The sequence below is a fragment of the Gymnoscopelus braueri genome (assembly GCF_963280865.1).
Source record: "Gymnoscopelus braueri genome assembly, chromosome: 12".
NCBI classification, from domain to species: Eukaryota; Metazoa; Chordata; class Actinopteri; order Myctophiformes; family Myctophidae; genus Gymnoscopelus; species Gymnoscopelus braueri.
This window is the reverse complement of record NC_137614.1, coordinates 30,382,937-30,402,974: the sequence shown is the minus strand read 5'-3', so window position 1 is coordinate 30,402,974 and position 20,038 is coordinate 30,382,937. Positions and strand designations below refer to the sequence as shown.

At 42.1% G+C, this 20,038-nt stretch overlaps 1 protein-coding gene across 1 annotated transcript; it reads right to left on the bottom strand.

Moving 5' to 3' along the window:
* Window positions 1–1,841: 1,841 nt before the first annotated feature.
* rbbp8l (retinoblastoma binding protein 8-like) lies at window positions 1,842–16,863 on the bottom strand. The gene is made up of 15 exons (XM_080444641.1): window positions 16,708–16,863; window positions 12,635–12,725; window positions 12,168–12,210; window positions 9,771–9,866; window positions 9,222–9,334; window positions 8,355–8,430; window positions 7,599–7,774; window positions 7,283–7,332; window positions 7,089–7,180; window positions 6,177–6,942; window positions 5,455–5,554; window positions 4,767–4,831; window positions 4,032–4,170; window positions 3,177–3,268; window positions 1,842–2,961 (listed from the first exon to the last, which is right to left on the bottom strand). The coding sequence occupies exons 2-14, from the start codon at window positions 12,693–12,695 to the stop codon at window positions 3,192–3,194; spliced, it is 1,854 nt and encodes a 617-aa protein (XP_080300767.1). The 5' UTR covers window positions 12,696–12,725; window positions 16,708–16,863; the 3' UTR covers window positions 1,842–2,961; window positions 3,177–3,191.
* Window positions 16,864–20,038: the final 3,175 nt, after the last annotated feature.

Genomic DNA, 20,038 nt, shown 5'->3' with positions numbered 1-20,038 from the left:
CTTCCACAGGTGTCATAATCTACTGATCTTCACAATTGTTCTGAGAAATGGTTGATCGGTCATTGACAAAACATCCCTGTCACTTCTTAACTTCTGCTTCCCTTATTAACACAAATGTTTCAGAATGATTCAATCCCCAGTCAAGAGGAAGACGTCCAACCCCTCCCCACTTCTTCCAGATAAGAAAATCATCTAAAAGCCTAACACATACATGTAAGTACTCAGTGGTGGACAGTAACGGAGTAAATGTACTTGAGTACTGTACTTGAGTACAGATTCTGAGGATCTGTACTTTACTTGAGTATTAGATTTTTTTGATACGTATTACTCTTACTTGAGTACATTTCCAAGACAAATATTCTACTTTTACTCGGGTATATTTCTAGGAAGGCTATAAAGTACTGAGTACTTTTAAGCCCACTCCACATACACAACAATGTTTCGCCATGCATGTTGCAAGGAGTTGCAACATGCAACTACTTGCAACTATTGCAACCATTAACCCCAATGGCAGTTGCAAGGAGTTGCAACATGCAACTACTTGCAACTACTTGCAACCATTACCCCAATGGCAGTTGCAAGGAGTTGCAACATGCAACTACTTGCAACTACTTGCAACCATTACCCCAATGGCAGTTGCAAGGAGTCGCAACATGCAACTACTTGCAACTACTTGCAACCATTACCCCAATGGCAGTTGCAAGGAGTTGCAACATGCAACTACTTGCAACTACTTGCAACCATTAACCCCAATGGCAGTTGCAAGGAGTTGCAACATGCAACTACTTGCAACTACTTGCAATCATTACCCCAATGCCAGTTGCAAGGAGTTGCATCGGTGTGGTTGACCTTAAAACAGTTTTGTTGCAAGGAGTTGCGACTAGTTGCATTGGTGCGGTTTGGCCTTTAGGTTGGCTGTTTTTTTCTTCCCTAAAATGCAATTGGCCTAACTTCTGCTCTCACACTAGCCGTGTTTCTGGCTTCCCCCTCCGCTTGCCTCTTTGTCAGTCGCGTAACGAGGCAACAGTATGCCCCGACGCGAGGCGGTCACAGCGGGCCCTCATGAACGTGCGTGCATGTGCGCGTGCATGTGCGCACGGACTGCGCGCACGCGCTTCGCCCGGACTGCGCGCACGGACTGCGCGCAATTTTTGTGCGGTTATTAGTGGTTTGTGACGGATTTCGGGTACATAAACAACGGTTTTGTAACAATGTTAAGGGGCACACCCAGGTTTATTTTTTAATTCATATATTTATTATATATAATTATCATTATTATTATTTTTGGATGGGGAGGTGCCCCTAACGTCATGGGCCCCAACGCAACCGCGTTGTCTGCGTGACGGTAGTGACGCCCCTGCTCTTTGTTACATCTTGTATGGGTGAATAGGAGTAAAAGTATTTAGTTCTGGTTCCTCAGTCATTTCTATGTTTTTATAAGTGTTTCTGAAGGCTTTGTATAACATCTACAAGCAAGCACATCAGTGCATGCAGTGCAGGTGGTTTCAGAGAGTTACAGTACTTCTCTGAAACAAGAGTTACAAGGTCCTATAAATTCATTGTGAAAACATTACAGCAATTCATTGATATCAAAATTAAGAAATGCACTTCTACTTTTACTTTTACTTGTACTTTAAGTATTTTTCAAAGCATGTACTTTGGAATACTTAAGTATATTTAAAAACAATTACTATTTTACTCTACTTGAGTAACATTTTGACTGAGCTACTTTTACTTATAGTGGAGTGAATTTGACCAAGGAGTATCTGTACTCTTACTCAAGTACTGGGGTCGAGTACTTCGTCCACCTCTGTAAGTACTACTGAAGAATCATCCAAGACTCACATGAGAATGCATTTATTTCAACATGAATCTTTATAGTGCATCTGTACAGTAGTGTCTAAGAGCTCATTATATTAAATCATTCCATGAATCCTAAACAACCTTGAGAAAATATCAAATGAAACATGCACAATGTCCAAGTGCATGGCTTAGAAGAGTAGCATAACCCAAAGATTTAAAAATGACAGTATATATATATTTTTTTACAGTAGCGTAGAGCAATCCATCACAGTTTAAATAATAAATATGTATTTGTTTCCCCCTCTAGCTACAGTATCCACTTCCCTCCTTTGACCATGTATGTAATGGACTCTAATAAGATTGCAGAGACACAAATGAGAGAGATCAATAAGACTGCATTAGGACCTTTCAACTATTCAGTGTTGTCACATACAGGGTAAGAACCATGCTCTTTAGAATCAAGGCCATAATATTCCTCTTTACATTGCCTACTTAACAAAGACGCAGTCACAGGGACTTGAGTTCGGTGTAACTTTTTAAATGTCTGACAGTCTCAATCGTACGCCATCGCAAACCCTCTGTCATCACCTGCATCCACCCGTACGTCACACGATGTGTCAGCTGTCAGTGGAAAGTTAAGCCTTGCAACATGGGCACTTTCGGAAAATGAAAAAGAGGAAGAGGAACTATTTTTTGTTTGTTTGCTTGTTTGGCTTCTTATTTTCCTTTCGGTCATGAGGTTTGTGAATGTTGGAGAGGGGGAGGCAAACAAACAATAAGTGACAGCAGCACTGCCAGTAAAGAGGAATAATAATAACAATGTTACGATTAAAATGTGAGAGGAGGAGACACAGTTGGCACTGATGCCCCCCTCTGCTAGCTGTTTAGCATCAAGTGAAATGTGATTATATTGATGTATTTTTGCCAGTAGGCTATGTTATATACGAACAACGGAAGTCTGATAATTCATTAGTAAAAAAAACAAACAGAGAACATACATAATTTACAAAGAAGAAGACAGAGGAGTCTGTCCATTCGTTTCTGGCTCTGTCACTCCAGTGGAATGATGATGGTAATGGTGGTGAAACCGATGTATTCAGACAGCCAGAGGTGTTGCTGGGTAGTGAGGTGGCAGTGGAGATGGTCCTGGTGGAGGAGCTGGGAATGAAAGGAGGCATGATTAAATGGTTGCAGTAGGGAATTTTACCGATCTTCAAGGATAGCAGAGGTGAGATGGGACAATATAAGACCAAAGCGTTCACAATTTCAATTAAATCATATCTTTATCATAACACTCACATTGTGGTATGCCACATTTGACTTTCTATACTTTCCCTTAAAATCTAGTTAACAAGGGGCATTATGTAGATTACCTTGTGTGTGTGTTATCATCCCTGTCCTGTGTAGCTGGGACTAGACTCCTGAGGAACCACCACCATTTTGATCTTTCTCTCCTGCTGGATGGCTGTGAAGGGGCGACACGAGAGAAGCAGAAAAAGTATTTGTTAATGCCACACATCAATGTACTGTGCACCATTTACAATAGTTCAGCCGTTTCCCCAGGTCTGCTAATATGCGACACACTAACGATATATATGTTCTAAAGCAGTGGTTCCCAAACTTTTTAGCTCGAGACCCAAAAGATAAATCTGATGTCTCCCCGTGACCCAAACTAGTGAAAAGCTCACAACGTGTCGCATCACGACGCGTTGTGAGCTTGTAGGTCGGCTATTTTCACTACTTCTTAAACATTTGTTTTCGAATTTATGAAATTTCTTAGATTTGTGGCATTTATTTATGACATTATTTTGAAAAATGTCTGAATTTGTTTTTAATTCATGAAAATTTCAGATTTTCTTTTTAATAATTAAAAACAAAATGTAGGAAATGAAGAAAGCATGAAGGGGATATTTACTCACGACCAATAAAAATGGACCTGCGACAGGTCCAAATGGGTCCCGACCCCACGGGTCCCGACCCCAAATGGGTCCCGACCCCAAATGGGTCCCGACCCACGGTTTGGGGGTCCCGACCCCCAAACCGTGGGTCCCGACCCACGGTTTGGGAACCACTGTTCTAAAGGATTCCTCCCAAGGATAATGCCAGGGTGTCCCACTAATGCAGGCAATGCAGAATAAACAGGAAACATGTAAAGGTAGGAAGAATGGAAAAGGTTGATATCAGGAGAGAATGACAGGCAAAATGTAGGAAGCAGGAAGAAGAGTTACCATCTGTGTCAGAATCCCTGTCAGTGTCTGTGTCCAACTGCCTCCTCTTCCTCTTGGATCCCTGGCTGCTCTCCGTCCCAGGGCTCTCCTCCCTGTCCTGCTCCTCTGAGCTGCTTCCTGGGTCAGCCGTCGATGGTGACTGCCAATGGGAGGCATGGTTATTATTATAGTTAGCTAAAACTAACGAAATAACAAAAACTAGAATTGGAAAAACATCCTAGTTAACTGAAATAAAAACAAAAACAGTAACCCAAACTGTTTTGTGAATTCACACAATATCTTTCTCTGTCAAAAATCGCCAAACATTTTAAAGATTTAAAAATGTAAGAGGAGGATGCACAGAGGAACAAGAGAAAGATGGGAGGTTTCGACATGTGAGAACAAAGGAGCCAGTCATTTCCCAATTGACCAATGCATGTCTTTAGTTCTGATTGTCGTTCAGCCTGTGACATCACACACCACGTCTGAGTGTCAAACCTGGATCCAGCGATTGGTAATAAAGATCAGATTTAGTCGTTGAACACTGCAATAACACTTTGGAGATGTGCAACGCGCAAGACGAAACTACCAGTGTTTTCACAGGTAAGCTTCGAAAAAATTAACCAAACCTATTAAGAAATGAAAATTAATCTGAAATCGCTGCTTCCATCTTGGCCAGCCAACACAACTGTCAGTGTTCTAAATAAAACACAAACTAACAGGATTACACACAGACACACGGACACACTACAGTACCTTGCCATTTGAGGAAGACGATCCCTGCTTGAGCAGTCCAGCATTGAGAGACTCCAGCAGCACCACTGTTACACACAGACAGATGAATAGAACAGTCACTGGACTAGGCCTGTCACAATTATTGCATACTCGTCTGATCGCAGTTATTTGAGATAATCGCAATTATTTGAGATAATCGCAATTATTTTGCATAATAGTCATAATCGTCATAATCGCTTCCATGTTGAAAAATGTTCATACATTTTCAAACAATAGTGGAAATAGCAGATCTACAAGCTCACAGTGTGTTGCATTGTGACCTAGTAGATCGGCTATTTCCACTATTTTAATCAAATTGAAAGTATAAACTCATAAATATGTCAGCAGTCATTTCTTTTTATATTAAGTTATGACTTATCTGCCATGTGCATTTTTTGTTTCTGACTGAGGCCTTAAGGAAATGTATGTTTCAATGCCACTAACCCAATTAAATTGTTAATCACAATTATTTGTATAAGTAAAATGTCATGATCGTGATTGGTGACAGCCGTACACTGGACAGTGATACGCCTTGACCTTTTCTTTTTTTATGGTATCCCATTATGACATACACCACAGATTTAAAAGCTTTACATAGTTTCTTTATGCGGCTTTACAATTAAAGCACAAGTTCACCCATGCACATAATGCACATTATCCTGACACATACCTGGCCGCAGTGAGATGGTGAGGACAGGGACCTTTTTCCCGTTGGTTTGATCTGTTTTTCCCTTCGCCTCCTCCCTTATAACCAGCACGTCTTTCTCTGTCTGTGGTGATCACATGACCATCTCATCAGTATCATTGAATAAGGATGATAAGTTTACTGCAACACGGTGGGCTGCATTCACTATGTGTGTGTATAAATATATCTGTACATTTATATGAATATTTGTGTTAGCTCAAATTACTCCTGTCCTTTAGGGCTGTCCTCAACTAAAGAAATACTTATAGTCGACTAATAGTTACAGGAATCTGTTGACAAATTGATTAGTTGAATCTGTAAAATTGTGTTTGCTGCATACAATGATGAAGAGACCAGCCTTTTCATGGCAATGAGGTTGAACGTTCTAATGTTGATTTCACAATGGCTACTGACTATTGAAACTTATAGACTGACAGAATGAAAGGCTCATATCTAGAGTTAACAAAAGATGTGCATGGAAAAAAGCAGGAAAGAAAATGACTAATCAACTAACTAACTAAGTCTTGGTTAACAAAAATTAAACAATTAATTGATCCTAAGACTTAAGACTATGCCCTGTAGGGGCATAGTCTTAAGTCTTAGGATCAATAAGCATACTGTACAGGTTTGGGGTTAATGTCAGAATTAGAGTTGATGTTAAAACAAAGATACAACATTTGTCATGTACTACAATAAAGTGACGTTACCTTATAATCACTGGGATTGTGTTCCTGCTGCTGGCTAGGAGGAGGTGTACACGAGGAATGAGTCTTCGTGTCTCTGTCAGAGCCCCCCTCTTCCCTCTCTCCTTCTGACACCAGTATTGGCTCATCATCGTCCTTTGGTGAGTTGTTGGATTTGGACCTGCTGCCTCTATCCGACAGGTCAAGGGGCCCGTCATTTACCTCCCTTGGGCCCTCTCCGTATGTCCTTTCTGGCTGCGGTGCAGCGGGCCTCCACTGGGCCACCGCCGCCTCCTTCCTCTCCGGGGCTTTTGCTGGGCTGTTCTGCTGCTCCGACAGGCCCCTCACCCTAAACACCAGGCTCTGTTCTTTAGACTGGGGTGGAGGGGGGCTCTGTTTGGGCCAGCCTTGCACTGAGACCTGCCTCCTCCCCGGGGCATGCTGGCCTTCGTGGTTGGCGTGCTGGCTGGTAGGGATCAGGTTGGGAAAACGCGGTGGGAGGCTGCTGGGTTTGGGGCCGGGCTGGACAACCGGGCTGCTGCCGGCGGCGGCGGACGCGGTCATGCTGACCCAGTCAGAGGCCTCGGACAAGGTCCAGGGCAGGGGGGCGTGGCTGCTCTTCATGGGGCGGGGGCGACAGGGCACGGGGGCGTGGAGCAAGTGTCTGCCAAGCTTTACGTCTCCGGGCGCAGATGGTGAGGAAGAAGAGGCGGCGAGGTTCTTCAGCAGGAGAAGGTGGGGAGGCATGGAGATGGGTGTTCGCTGCTCCACTCCCTCAACATTTTGAGTCCTAAGACAGAGAGAGAGAGAGCGAGCAAGAGAGAGAGGCACTGTTATTTGCATATCAATCTGTCTCTCTATGTTACAAAGTAAAAGCAAATTGGCTGCCGTGTGAATATGATCAGCAGTGTTAGGATATCTCTAGGCTTCTCTCACCTTCTCTCTGCACTGACCCTCCGAGTTAAACTCTGTTCCGCCTTCCAGGATGCTGGGATGTCAGGATACAAATGAAGAGGTTTGTAGGACTCCTGTTTCAGAAAGGAGAGAAAAATAAGCAAATGATGCGTGTATACCCTGGTGGAAAAGTTAGGATAATACGGTATATTTTATATGATATAAGAAAAACTCACAAAGTTGTTTCTGTTCCACACCCTCATCTGTCGGCGTTCAGACATATTTTCTGTTCAGTCACACAGAAGAGAGACATCAGTTTGTTAGTATGCATAATAAGACATTATTGCCTTATTGTTATTAGAATAAGATGGTAACCACTTCACTGTAAGGCTACTACAGCTAGTTTTCACTGCCGTTCGGAAGTTAATTAGATTCACTTGTGGTAAATTAGTCCTTAGCAGTACCCTGATTCCCCAGGAACAGAGTTTGGGACAGTATGCTAGAGTTCCATTTCAGAGTGACTTTCGATCCCCTCCAGTGTCTCTTCCTCACCTTCAGTTCTTTGGTCTGTCTCAGTTTTCACAGCAACAGCACCACCTCCTGTTTGCATGTCTGCCTTGCTGGTTGCTTTTGTGAGGGCCACAGGCTCAGCAGAAGGCGAAAGATCAGGAGATCTTGCTGGTTTGCCTTCTGGTGTTGTGCTGTTGGAAGAGTGTTCGCTCTGACCACTGAAATAACAGCACGCACGCACACACGCACACGCACACACACACACACACACACACACACACACACACACACACACACACACACACACACACACACACACATACACACACACACACACACACACACACACACAATAACAATAAATGATAATAGTTCAACAATAATTAGATTCCACTGAATTATTGTTGTCTTCGAAGACAGTGAAATAAGTCTTCTGTGTCTCCTGTGTTATGGGTTTGGTATGTTTTTATGGTATGATAAAATAATGAGGATTCAGTCATGTTCAAAATGTGTTTCATACATTTGTAATTGGTTTAGAGATGCTGAATAATTTTTTTTTTTTTCCAGTGACAATATATCAGTGGATCTCAACGTAGGTTCTGTTGACTCTAGTGACTAGGCTACTAGCTTTCTGTGTTAACCTGATTAGCTAAATTAGTTCCTGATTTTTTTTTTTCAGGAACAGCAAACATAGTGCCAGTTTACTGTTGCCTACGCAAAACACAACATGGCTGCATAGAGGGCATTCAAGAGTGACATGTGATTCTGACAGACTGTAATAAAACACCAGATACTCACTCGAGCACACCTCTGAGGCTCCTGACTTCCTCTCTCAGTTGCTTGTTCTCTTTTTTTGTGTTGTTCATCTCTGCCGCTAAAACACACAGCACAGGTGATGGTAAGACCACTGAAATGCTATAGTCAATGCTGGGGTGGTTAAAGTGAGTAGAGGAGAAAAGGGTATAACAGAGTGAGTGGAGGAAAGGAGATGGATGGGATGCTAAATAAATAATGTTTCGGCAGGGAGTGTAAGGACAAAGGAATGGAAGGAGAGATTTATGTATGTACATGGATAGATGGATGGATGGATGGATGGATGGATGGATGGATGGACGGACGGACGGACGGACGGATGGTCACTAGGATGGATGAACGGATTGACGGATGGACAGATGGATGGACGGATGGATGGATGGATAGATGGATAGATGGATAGATGGATGGATGTATGGTTCAGAACGGGTATTGGATACACAGTCAAATCCTCATTGTTTTTATCCATTTGTAACCCAGAGAGTGTACACATGTAACCAACTTCAACTTCAACTTTTTGTCATATAACAGGTTTACAGCCCATCATTTGCAGTTTTCAGGAAAGGGGAAGAGAATAGAGATAGAAAGAAAACTGTTCAGAAGTGGAAAATATTCCTAATAACGGGCAATGGGATCAGGATGAGTCAGTTAAAATAGCAGTAGATATAGCAACTGATATATTCATATGGTGGCGGTGCCTATTGTTTAAAGAACAGTAGCAATAAAATAGCAACAAATTAACCAAATGGACCCTTACATTTGAACACTCTCAGGGTTAAATAAATACTGAGGATTTGACTGTGTAGATGGAAGATGTGGATAGATTCATAGACAGAGGGACAGACTGGGTACCCAGTATGGTGATGTGCTGCAGACTCTGTATTTGAGATGCTTCGTACTCCTGCTGTCTTCTCTTGCCCACCTCCTGAGTCACAGTGCACCTGTCACACAGCCCTGCCCTCAACCTGCCGTCAGCACAAAATACACATACGTACATGCTGCTTAAGACAACGACAACAAGGCCAAAGGCATTTTGGTTTTAGAACGGCATCAAACATTTCATGATCTTGCTGCTGAGACATTTGAAAGTAAGGACCAACATTTCTGAGCACAGTGATTAGGACTATAGTAGATGGGTGGTGCATCAGAGAGTAAACTAAATTGACATTTACAGTAAATACTTCACCGACTGTCTAAATGTTGTTACCTTTTACCTACAGTCCGCAGTTGCGAATTCTCCCCATTCGCTCTTCCAAGAATAATTTATTTGCAAATGTTACAGGGCTGTGTTGTAAAAATTCTCTCTCTTAATATTGCTGGAATTTAGGCCTACAAAAGTGCCACCCTCTGGTCAAACTTTACATTTTTAGATTGAAAGTGTGTAAATGATAAACTGCTCACCTGTTCTCTAGAGACTTGATGTTCTCAGTGAGTAATCTTTGTTGTTCTCTCATCTGTTGGTTTCTGTTGAACAGCTCCTCCATTCTTTTAATATCACTGCATACACAAGCATAGATACAATAAGTCTGTGCTAATGAAAATTAAATGGCCTATAATATTTGAGATAAGAACGTGGCCAAAAAAATGTTCATTTAAGGACATGCACTGGCTTTTTGTTTCCGTTATCACAACAAAGCAAAAGTTGTTTTAGTCATCATGACATCCTTTTCTCTTGTTCATGACATCAGTGTTTTCTCTTCAGTAAGATTTAAAGGATCATGACACTCTCTATTTCCCAGGCTGCATCTGCCAACCCCCTATATACCCCTGCTCTGCCAGCTCCACATAGAATTATAAATCTGTTACACACTGACTTACTTATTATGTATATCATCAAGGAGTACAACTAATAAGAGAGTTACAATGCAAAAAACTAACTAACTTTAATGACGTTTGAGTTTTGTTTGATTGGAGCGAGCACGAGCAGTTCCGCATGCATGCAGTCACGGATCCCATTTCTGCTTTCATGCAACAGTAGGTAAACAGCTTCCGGACTAATTGTTTACCTACAGTAAGGTGTGTGTTGTTTTATAAGCTGGCATTGAGTGTGTTTAAAATAATGTTTGTAATTACAATGCAAGTCAAATGGGAACATTCATTGACTTATCTGAAAGCCTGCAGTGTAGGCTATATTGTAAAGATCTGGATAATACTGAAACAAAATATCTATGCATATCTATGTTGTGATCATTAATTAAAATGCATTGTTTTTATAATTATTTGTTACTTCCTAACCTGTAAAAAAACGAATGTGGTACATTGGTTGTAATCAATGGGAAGTTGAACAATTCTAGTTTTGCCAGCAGAGGGCACTTGAAGCACAGTAAAGTGTAAAATGAATGATCAGAGGGAGATTTCCACAAATGTAGTATTTATGGATAATTATGGCATGCTAGTTTTGGCTGCAGCATATAGCCTAGCAAAGGCGCTTAACTCTGGTATCTGTGGATGAGAGATGGGGATCCAACCGCTATACGATTTTCTGTAGTAGGCTCCTTAGACAGTCCAATTTCGGGACTGTCCCGCGAGAAGCGGGATGGGTGGGCTTATGTTAATTGTGGGTGTGCTTCATTTTAGATGTCCCTGCGTGCCAGCACAAAGTTAGCTTAAAGCAGTGGTTCTCAACCTTTTCAGGCCGTGACCCCCAGAATAATCATATTTTAACTGGGGACCCCCACCCTGACAAAGCACTTGGAATTGTAGGCATTACATTTAGTTTTACTCTAGATAAATAGAGCAAGCATTTTGAAAATAGCTGATCTACAAGCTCCCAACGCCTCGCATGTATTAGAAGTCCTTAAATTGTCACTTCACTGTCATCTGGGGACCCCCCCAAAAAACAAAATCATGTTGGGACCCCCCTGGGAGTCCTGACCCACAGGTTGAGAACCACTGGCTCAAAGGAGCTGTCCATGCTGGCACATATAGGCCTCTAACACCAAGATGAGACACACCCAGAATTAATGTTATTACCAGGTTATTACCTTCAGCTGTGTTTACCTCTCAAAATGTTGTGAAATGTTGTGAAATGTGTCTTTAGAGCTCTGAGCACTTCACTGCTCTCTTGCCACCAAAGCACCTCTGCAAATACCTCTTCTGCTAAACTCCAGACTGATTGATTGATTGATTGATTGATTGATTGATTGATTGATTGATTGATTGATTGATTGATTGATTGATTGATTGATTGATTGATTGAATGAATAAATACTTTAATAACAGTTTGCAAAGACAAGCACAGTTCAATACAAGGTCTGTTAAGAGGATTTTAAACCCAAGAAAAGCACTATGGCTTGTTTCCATTGGGGTCCTTTGTACACATCCACCCTCCCCTGGTCTCTGCATGTCTGCCAACAGACTACAGTATTAACGTATTTACCCTATTTTTAACCTATTTTCAAATGTTTGAATTAAGAGGAGATCATTGTTTACTTTAAACTAATACCTGGATTTTAGACTAAAGGGGGATGGAGCACATAATATGCATATTTTCTTTTAATCTTATGTATTAGGTGCAGTGACTATCATTTTGATGCAAGGTGCCCCTTCTAGAGCTAATGTTATGTTCAATCAATATAGGGAACTTTTTCTTCCACAGAACCAAGCCTAAATTGTTTCAGTGTGCGCTTCTGATTCAAGCCTATTCAAATATAAAGACTCAAGTTGAGTGGAAGTTAACAATAATACTACAATAATAATGGACTGACATGATTCAAGTATTTCAAAGGAACAATGCCTGCTTGGTCCTGAAAACAAAAAGAACTTTCAGTGCCAGAAGAACAACACTGTTTCACTCACCAGCCCTTCTTATTTGACAGCTCCTGGACTTTCTCCTGCCAACCTAGACAGTGAAATACATGTCAAACAACTTGTTGGCTCATGTTATGGTCATCATCATATTCTGTCAACATCCATTACTAGACAGTAACATCCTTAGTGTTCATTTATCAATTTGTAAAACATAAATAAAAAATACATTGAGAATTTTACTGTGTACACTTATATTTCCTGCATTTAACTGATAGCCTTATCCAGAAGAGATGTGCAAAAAGTTGGACAATGGACTTTGGTTTCCAGAACACCAAATACAAGCAATCAATAGTAAAGAGTAAAAGGTCAGATCATTAAAGCATGGATAATGATCCAGGAAGATCAGATACGTAGGAAGTGCCAGACCATCCATTCTCTCCTAGCTGATCAATGAATCAGGGCAGATGGTAGATTATACTGGTGTCATGGCTGTCAAGGGTTTGCAAGCTACTTACTCTCCACCTCGCGTTCATGGGCCTCCCGGAGTTTGTGGAAAAGCTCGTTGAAACCCTCCATGGCGTTCACCTTTCAGCTCCAAAACAGAATCTGGTTTGACGAGATCAGAATCAGTTTTATTGTCACATCACAGGTTGACTGTGCAAATCAATGAGGGAAATTTGTTTTTGTGCAAGCTCCATAGGGGGGGGGCAAGGAGGTCCACATAGCAGCAGATAAGCGAGGTTAGACCCCCCACCCTTACAAGCACTTGGAATTGTAGGAGTTGAGGCATTACATTTGGTTTGACTTAGTTTGACGCACAAGTTCACAACGCCTTGTGTTTTGAGGCATCGTGAGCTTGTAGATTGGCTATTTTAAAATGTTTTGCCCCTTTCTTATATAATTTGACAATTTGGCCAATGTTTGACCAGATTTGATAAAAGTTTGTTAATTACTTTTGATGCTGTAATGGTATTTTTATAGGTATTAAAAAGGTCTTAAAAGTCCTACAATTGTCACTTCACTGTCATCTGGAGACCCCCCCAAAATCATGTGGGGGTCCCGTCCCACAGGTTGAGAACCACTGGGTTAGACGGTGCAAAAGGTTGGAGCACAATGGCAGGTCCATCTAAGAAGGTAGTCTGCATAAGGCAAAAACTTCACATGTAACAATCCACATGGTAGATCCACAAGGGAATAGTAGTTCTCATAGGGGAACAATCCACACATTGTCCACATATTGCATAGATAAATTGAGACATGATGAGATGAGTGAGGAAAAGAGAAAATGTTTAAAAAATCAGGTTTTGTATATACTACTCAATATTAATAGATTAATGGCGTACTACTGACAAAACACATGCAGGGGTAGGTAGGCCTAGTTCTAATACATTTATTTGAAATATAAAATACTATTTTAATTTATTTAAAAAATCCTAAAATTATTTTCCCTGTCATCCCCAAACGGCATCTCATTGTGTGCACTCAATTTGCAGCCAGAGTTTACGCTGTTACGACAGAGTAGGAACCCAGTGCACCTATCCAGAAACAACATGTGTAACTTTGTCCAGTAGCATTCTTCATCTAGATAAAAGAGGAACTACATAGCCTGTTTAAACTGGAACGTGCCTCCTTACTTCACAAATTCAGAAAATACATGAAAACTAGGAAAGTGGGACTGGGCAGTGGGCTGGCCTCAAGGTGAATTAGAGGACTTCTCTCCCCCAGAGTCATATGATGGGTGGAGAAAGGAAAGACAGTGTACTGTATTAATTGAGTTTATAAAGAGCCTGTAGCCGTGGCAAAACAATCCCTTGTTTAGACTTGATTTGTCCTCCACCATGATGTGGCCTTTTGTTTTAATTGAGAAAGACGCTTCTCACTGCTGATTTATAGCCCATTTTAAATTGATAAACATTTTTGTTAATGAAGCTAGAAGAAGAGGCTAACCATTTAAGGCAGGGTCTGTGTGCGTGTGTGCGTGCATCTGTCTGTCTGTCTGTCTGTCTGTCTGTCTGTCTGTCTGTCTGTCTGTCTGTCCGGAGCGAGATAATCTCACAAACCACTGGACTGATAAGCTTCTTCCATGGAGTGCATGGACAACGCAGAAACACTGCAACTGTATACATGCAAAATATTCAGTCCAGTACAATACAATGGACAGCTGATATAGAGCGTACTGAGACAGCAGGTTATAACTTTGTAACTTTGTATTGAAAATGTAGTAAATTTTAGTCTAGGGAGTGATTATGCACTCAAGATTTGTCTGTAGTTTTAAGGCTTGTCCGGTGTCGGTAGTTTTGAGGGTTGTCACTCTTGAACAAATATGACCACAAATTTTGTGTGGATATCGAGAATGACTCAAACTAGCGGGACTGGTTCTGCTAGGTCTGCACTCCCCGGGGCTTTATCTTGTAGTTACATGTGTGTTTGTGTGTGTGTGTGTGTGTGTGTGTGTGTGTGTGTGTGTGTGTGTGTGTGTGTGTGTGTGTGTGTGTGTGTGTGTGTGTGTGTGTGTGTGTGTGTGTGTGTGTGTGTGTGTGTGTGTGTGTGTGTATGTGTGTGTGTGTGTGTGTTTGTCTATGTTTGTGTATGTTTGTTTGTACGTGTTTACACATATGAGTATGGTTCTCACATACGTATGTATGTATGTATGTATATATATGTGTGTGTGTGGTGGTAGTGGTGGTGGTGGTCTGAGGAATTATGTGTGCATAATTAACAGCGAGATTAGAGCGATTATTGGTGCTAAATCTCCATGGAGCAGGTGACTGTGTGGCCCTGCAATGTGATCTCCGTACATCTGGACTGGAACAATGGGCCATTGGAATGGCATTGAGTGTCAGAGGTTTTGAAATGCTCTGAACTTGAGCACAAATATTACTTGTACGCATCACTCACACACAACAACACACACACACACGCACACACACACACACACACAGACACGCAGCTGCACACACACACACACACACACACACACACACACACACACACACACACACACACACACACGCACACACGCACACACGCACACACGCACACGCACACGCACACGCACACAAACACGCACACATGTGCGTACGTGAGGGCACACACACTAAACACTGTTTTGCATTTCGATCGGCATGGCTCACACTCCCCACTGCATGTCAGGATCCGTCGGCCAGCTAACTGTTTGGTAGCAAGAAAAGACCTGTCTGTCTCTATCCGTTTGCCATCCTGTATCGACATAATAATTCACAAACAGACATGAAGGCATCACTGTTACCCCTCTGATCAGGAGGAAGGGCCCATTGTTTCTTGATGTTTCTCCAGCAAGAGCATTGATTTGCACGTTTAAACCACATCCTGCCAGTGACATTGTTTGACACATTGTATTGCTTATTTTCCACTTCTCTGGTCTAGGTAAAGTCCAGGCAAAGATCGGTGCGTACATACAGTTTATAGTATGGGCAAGGGAACTGCGCAAGAACTCTTAACATAGAAGATCAGATCATGGTGCCAACACGACCTTGGTCACCTCGCATTGAATCTCAGTGGTGACAGCATCCAAAGTGGTGACAACACTGCCAAAATGGGGAGTAACATGAAAGTAATGACAGAGAAATAAGCGTGATGTAATAGTTTCACATTTGGAAGTAATGCTTTAAGCATTGTTGTTACTTTTAGTAGGAGTATTGAGCAGAATGTCAGTGTAATGAGTGTGTCACTGATCTCATGGCAGTAGCAAATGCATCAATTGTGTGCATCACGCAGCGTGGGAAATTGACGCTGTCACACCAGTGAAGCATTGTCGCAACTTGTCTCTGTTAGTGCGGTGAGGCAGTTACATACGAGAGAGTCAAAACTAACTGTCACTCTTGCTCTCACATTTTGGTCAAACAGACCCAGGCAACAGACTGTAGTTGATGATAGTGAAATGATGGTTTGTTATCACAGTAGTTAGTGGTCACTGGAAAGTGACCCTACATCCTATGGACCTAACTATGAATATCTTTATATCTTGACTATATACAGTAGAAACATAAAAGGGAATATTGTGTGAAGAAATTCATCTTTTGCTGAATTTTTTTTTATAAAAGAGAAATAAGATGATTAAACACATGCGCGCACGCACGCACGCACACGCGCGCACGCACACACACACACACACACACACACACACACACACACACACACACACACACACACACACACACACACACACACACACACACACACACACACACACACACACACACACACACACACACACACACACACACACACACACATTCACTTGCCTCTAATGTAATCAACATACTGTAAGGCCAGCTGACATGTGCCACATGCGCATTCTGTTATTCTTCATGAAGGCCTCACAATGGTAAAAGCACTCTCATCCATTCTACAGCAGCAGTATGTCACATGGTGGGTTTCCTCTGAAACGCTCAGAGGGCCATCATAAGGAGGACCAGTGAGAACATGTATGATTCCTGCACTGATAATATAGAAACAATCACACCAATGAATCAATCGTACATTCCAGCACATTTCCTGTGTACCTGGCCTTCAGACATCAGCTCATTACATATTCACTGATACTCACCTCATCAAGCCAAGCTCTGTCCCTGCTGAAACCACACGTCTCCCCTGCTTCAGTACTCCACAGCACGCCAGAGAAGGACTAGAGTGATACCTCAGACAGAGAGAGGGACGGAAGAAACAGCTAGGAGAGACATGGAGGAGAAAGAGGTGAGGGAGAACGCCCCGCACCCTCCCATCTCTCATCTCTCCACCCCAGAGAACCGGTCGGGGCAGTCTTCCGCCTCAGGAACACAAACACTGAAGTCTGGGCAAGTTCTACCTTGATATTCCGGTTCTGCAGAAATCCCACATAACCGGCTCGACCGGCCCCATAAAGCCCTGCAGGGACCAAGCAAAATGGTTAGTGAAAACAAAGTCATCCAACAGCTGCTGAATACAGATTGTGATATTGCTGTGGCAGACACATGTCATATGCATTTATTTATATACATCTTCAAATGTAACCACTTACAGGAATGATTCACTGGTTATTGGAATGGATTGAAACTTTGGTTGGTGTTTACCCTTTACAGCATAATAGATATAATCACAGTATTAAAGATGACACGCTATTTAAGTTTTTACCTCAAGAACTAAGATTCATGTGTGCCGTTCATGACAGGAAAGCAAATGCCTACAGTAGGCCTACGCAAGGGCATGACGTTCACAACATTTGGTGGTTGGTTCTGTTCATTCAACTCAATGTTCTGCGTGACCCACATGAACTTGCATGAGACTTGCATTGAAGCGTGCCCGTATTGGACCACATGACGCGGTCCCATACGGGCAGGGTGTGGTGCGGAATACCCTCTAAGGCTCCGGTATGTGAATATACGTCATGGCGAACAACTAACACACTTGTCACTTAACGCTGACAGGACAGTCGCACGATTGATCAGAACAAAGAAACGAAAAAAAAATACGTTTCCTGTTTCCCCGTTGAACCAGATTCTTTCAAACTGGCCCGACGGGATTCGTCCAGACTCTAAGTATACATCCTCTTCATCCTCATCCTCCGACCGACCAATCCCTGCCACGATCGGCGTCATAGGCAACAACGCCACTGCGTTGTTAATCTGTGATCAACAATGCCGATGGGCCCTGATCCCGTGGTTTGACGCCTGGCTCCTCCGAACTTCAATTTGTGTCCTTGAGCATGACATTGAGCCACTAAATTCTCACGATGTGCAGGTTGGTACCTTGCATGGTAGCCTCCTAATGTATGAATGTGTGTGTGTGTGTGTGTGTGCGTGCGTGCGTGTGTGCGTGCGTGCGTGCGTGTGTGTGAATGGGTGAATATTATGCACGTTGTAAAGGACTTTGGATACAAGGTGCTATATCCATGCAAACTATTTACCATTTAGCAGAGTTACCCCTGAGTCTCAGAGCTAAAGCTTGGTGATGATGGAAGACTGTGTCATTTAAGCAAACTTTGTAATCTCAGTGTAAAGAAGAATGTCGGATTGTCGGAGTTGCCATTGTCTTAACGGAGGCTGGAATGCTACCAGGGAATGAAAGGAATGATGAGATGACTTTATGTGTTTTGTCTCACTCTATGGAAACATGGGGTCTTCATAGAATTTAAGGACAGTTCTTTGGCGGTCATTTCATTCACATAACCATCTTCTAGATCCCTGTTCAGTCACTGACTTTTCAGTACTTCCACTGGAACTACTAGTTTGACTACAACTTGTCCTACCTGACAAGTGTCGGGTTGTACACCTAGTGGTTGACTATATTAATACAGTTATTTGAAGCAGACCATGCACCACATTGGACACTAGCTGCACTGGCATCTTTATTGCGGTTCATCATTGTCGGGAGCGACATATGTACTGTCTCTACCTTATGTTATGTATTAACATACTTTATGTTATGTACCTTATGTTATGTTTTGTTTTGTTTTGTTCTGTCGGTATCTATGTTGTATAAAATTATGATCACCATATCAGTAACCAGTGTATATATTTTTTTACTTTTGAATATTGTGACTATGTCTGAAAAGGTGTCTTATAATCCCATGAGAGATGGGCCACGAGGTGGCATGACACATAAAACAATTAATTAAATAATTCATATAGGTGCATTTAGGATTGATGATCACTGAAATTTGAACAATGTGTAGAATCATTCTCTGGTGAAGGACACGTTTTTCAAGCCTGTCATCATCAGTGCCCTGAAGGCAATAGACCATAACTAAATGCTACAGCTCTGTTTTCCAAGAAGACCAACTCCCACATCAAACAACAGCAATAGATTTCAAAGAATGCCTTTTTAAACCTACATAACATTGCAAAAATCAGGCACATCCTGTCTCAAGAAGATGCAGAAGAACTAGTCCATGCATGTGTTATCCCCAGGCTGGAATATTGCAATTCCTTATTATCAGGCTTCCCAAGAAGTCTATAAAAACTCTCTAGAGCTGGTTATTGGCAGGAACTAGGAAATGAGATCATATTTTTCTCATATTTCCAAACATCTAAATAGCTAATTAGATTTATTGGCAGAATTCACAAACTTTCAGCTGTTTACAATAAACAAATCAAACATGAACGATTTAAATAGCTCAAGATTGTGTTTGATTTTCTCCAAATCAAACACAAAATGCCACTTTCAATGACTACTGCTTTGATGCCTTTCATTGGTCTGCAAACTGAAACCTCAAGTGCCTGCTGCCACTACGTCTTTCTGCAGGACACCTGCCTCCTCAAGAATCTGGCGCCAGCCGTTGGTAGCTTCCTTTTTCTGCCACGTCCAGTAGCCATGTTCCTTTAACTTTGAACTTGCAAAATGAAAACTATGCTTCCAACTGTATCTCTAGAAACACTCAGTACCTTTGCTATCTTTTTGTTTCATTTTCCTTGTTTATGCAAAGCAATGATCTCTTTTCTCAAGTTTTTTCGACAATTCTCTTGACTTAGGCATATTCATAACACGCAATCAAACGTCACCGTCAACAAACCCCTAGCCAGGCCAGGTATTTGCTGTGTTCTATCTCAAGCACACCTGATATAGCCTGGCATGGCCAGATTAATATCACTGCGTAGATATTAGTCTGGAATCTCTGTGTGGAACCTGCATTTCCGAGGGGCAAATTAAAAAAATGCCTCTGGTGATAAACCACCCCCATATTTGCATACTGGGCCCTGATTGGTCCGACCCTCACAACTTCGGAGGGAGAGAAATTGAAACTCTATTGAGAGGGGCCAGACCTAATCTGCCACGGGCAATTTCTTTTTGCAATGGCAGATTCATCTGGAACCAGGCTACTACACCTGATACAGTATACTCAACGGTGGAAATAAACACTACGACACCCGAGCTGAACCCTTTGGGTTAACGTGACCGTCAAC

Bases quoted from the DNA above. Each gene is read 5' to 3' on its own strand.
- rbbp8l (XM_080444641.1), bottom strand. From the start codon at position 12,695: ATGGAGGGTTTCAACGAGCTTTTCCACAAACTCCGGGAGGCCCATGAA. The intron at 8,431-9,221 runs GTACCCAGTCTG...TGTGTGTTTTAG, and splicing joins GCAGCACATCACCATACTGG to CGGCAGAGATGAACAACACA. The intron at 3,269-4,031 runs GTAACTCTTCTT...GCCCCTTCACAG, and splicing joins CAGGGATTCTGACACAGATG to CCATCCAGCAGGAGAGAAAG.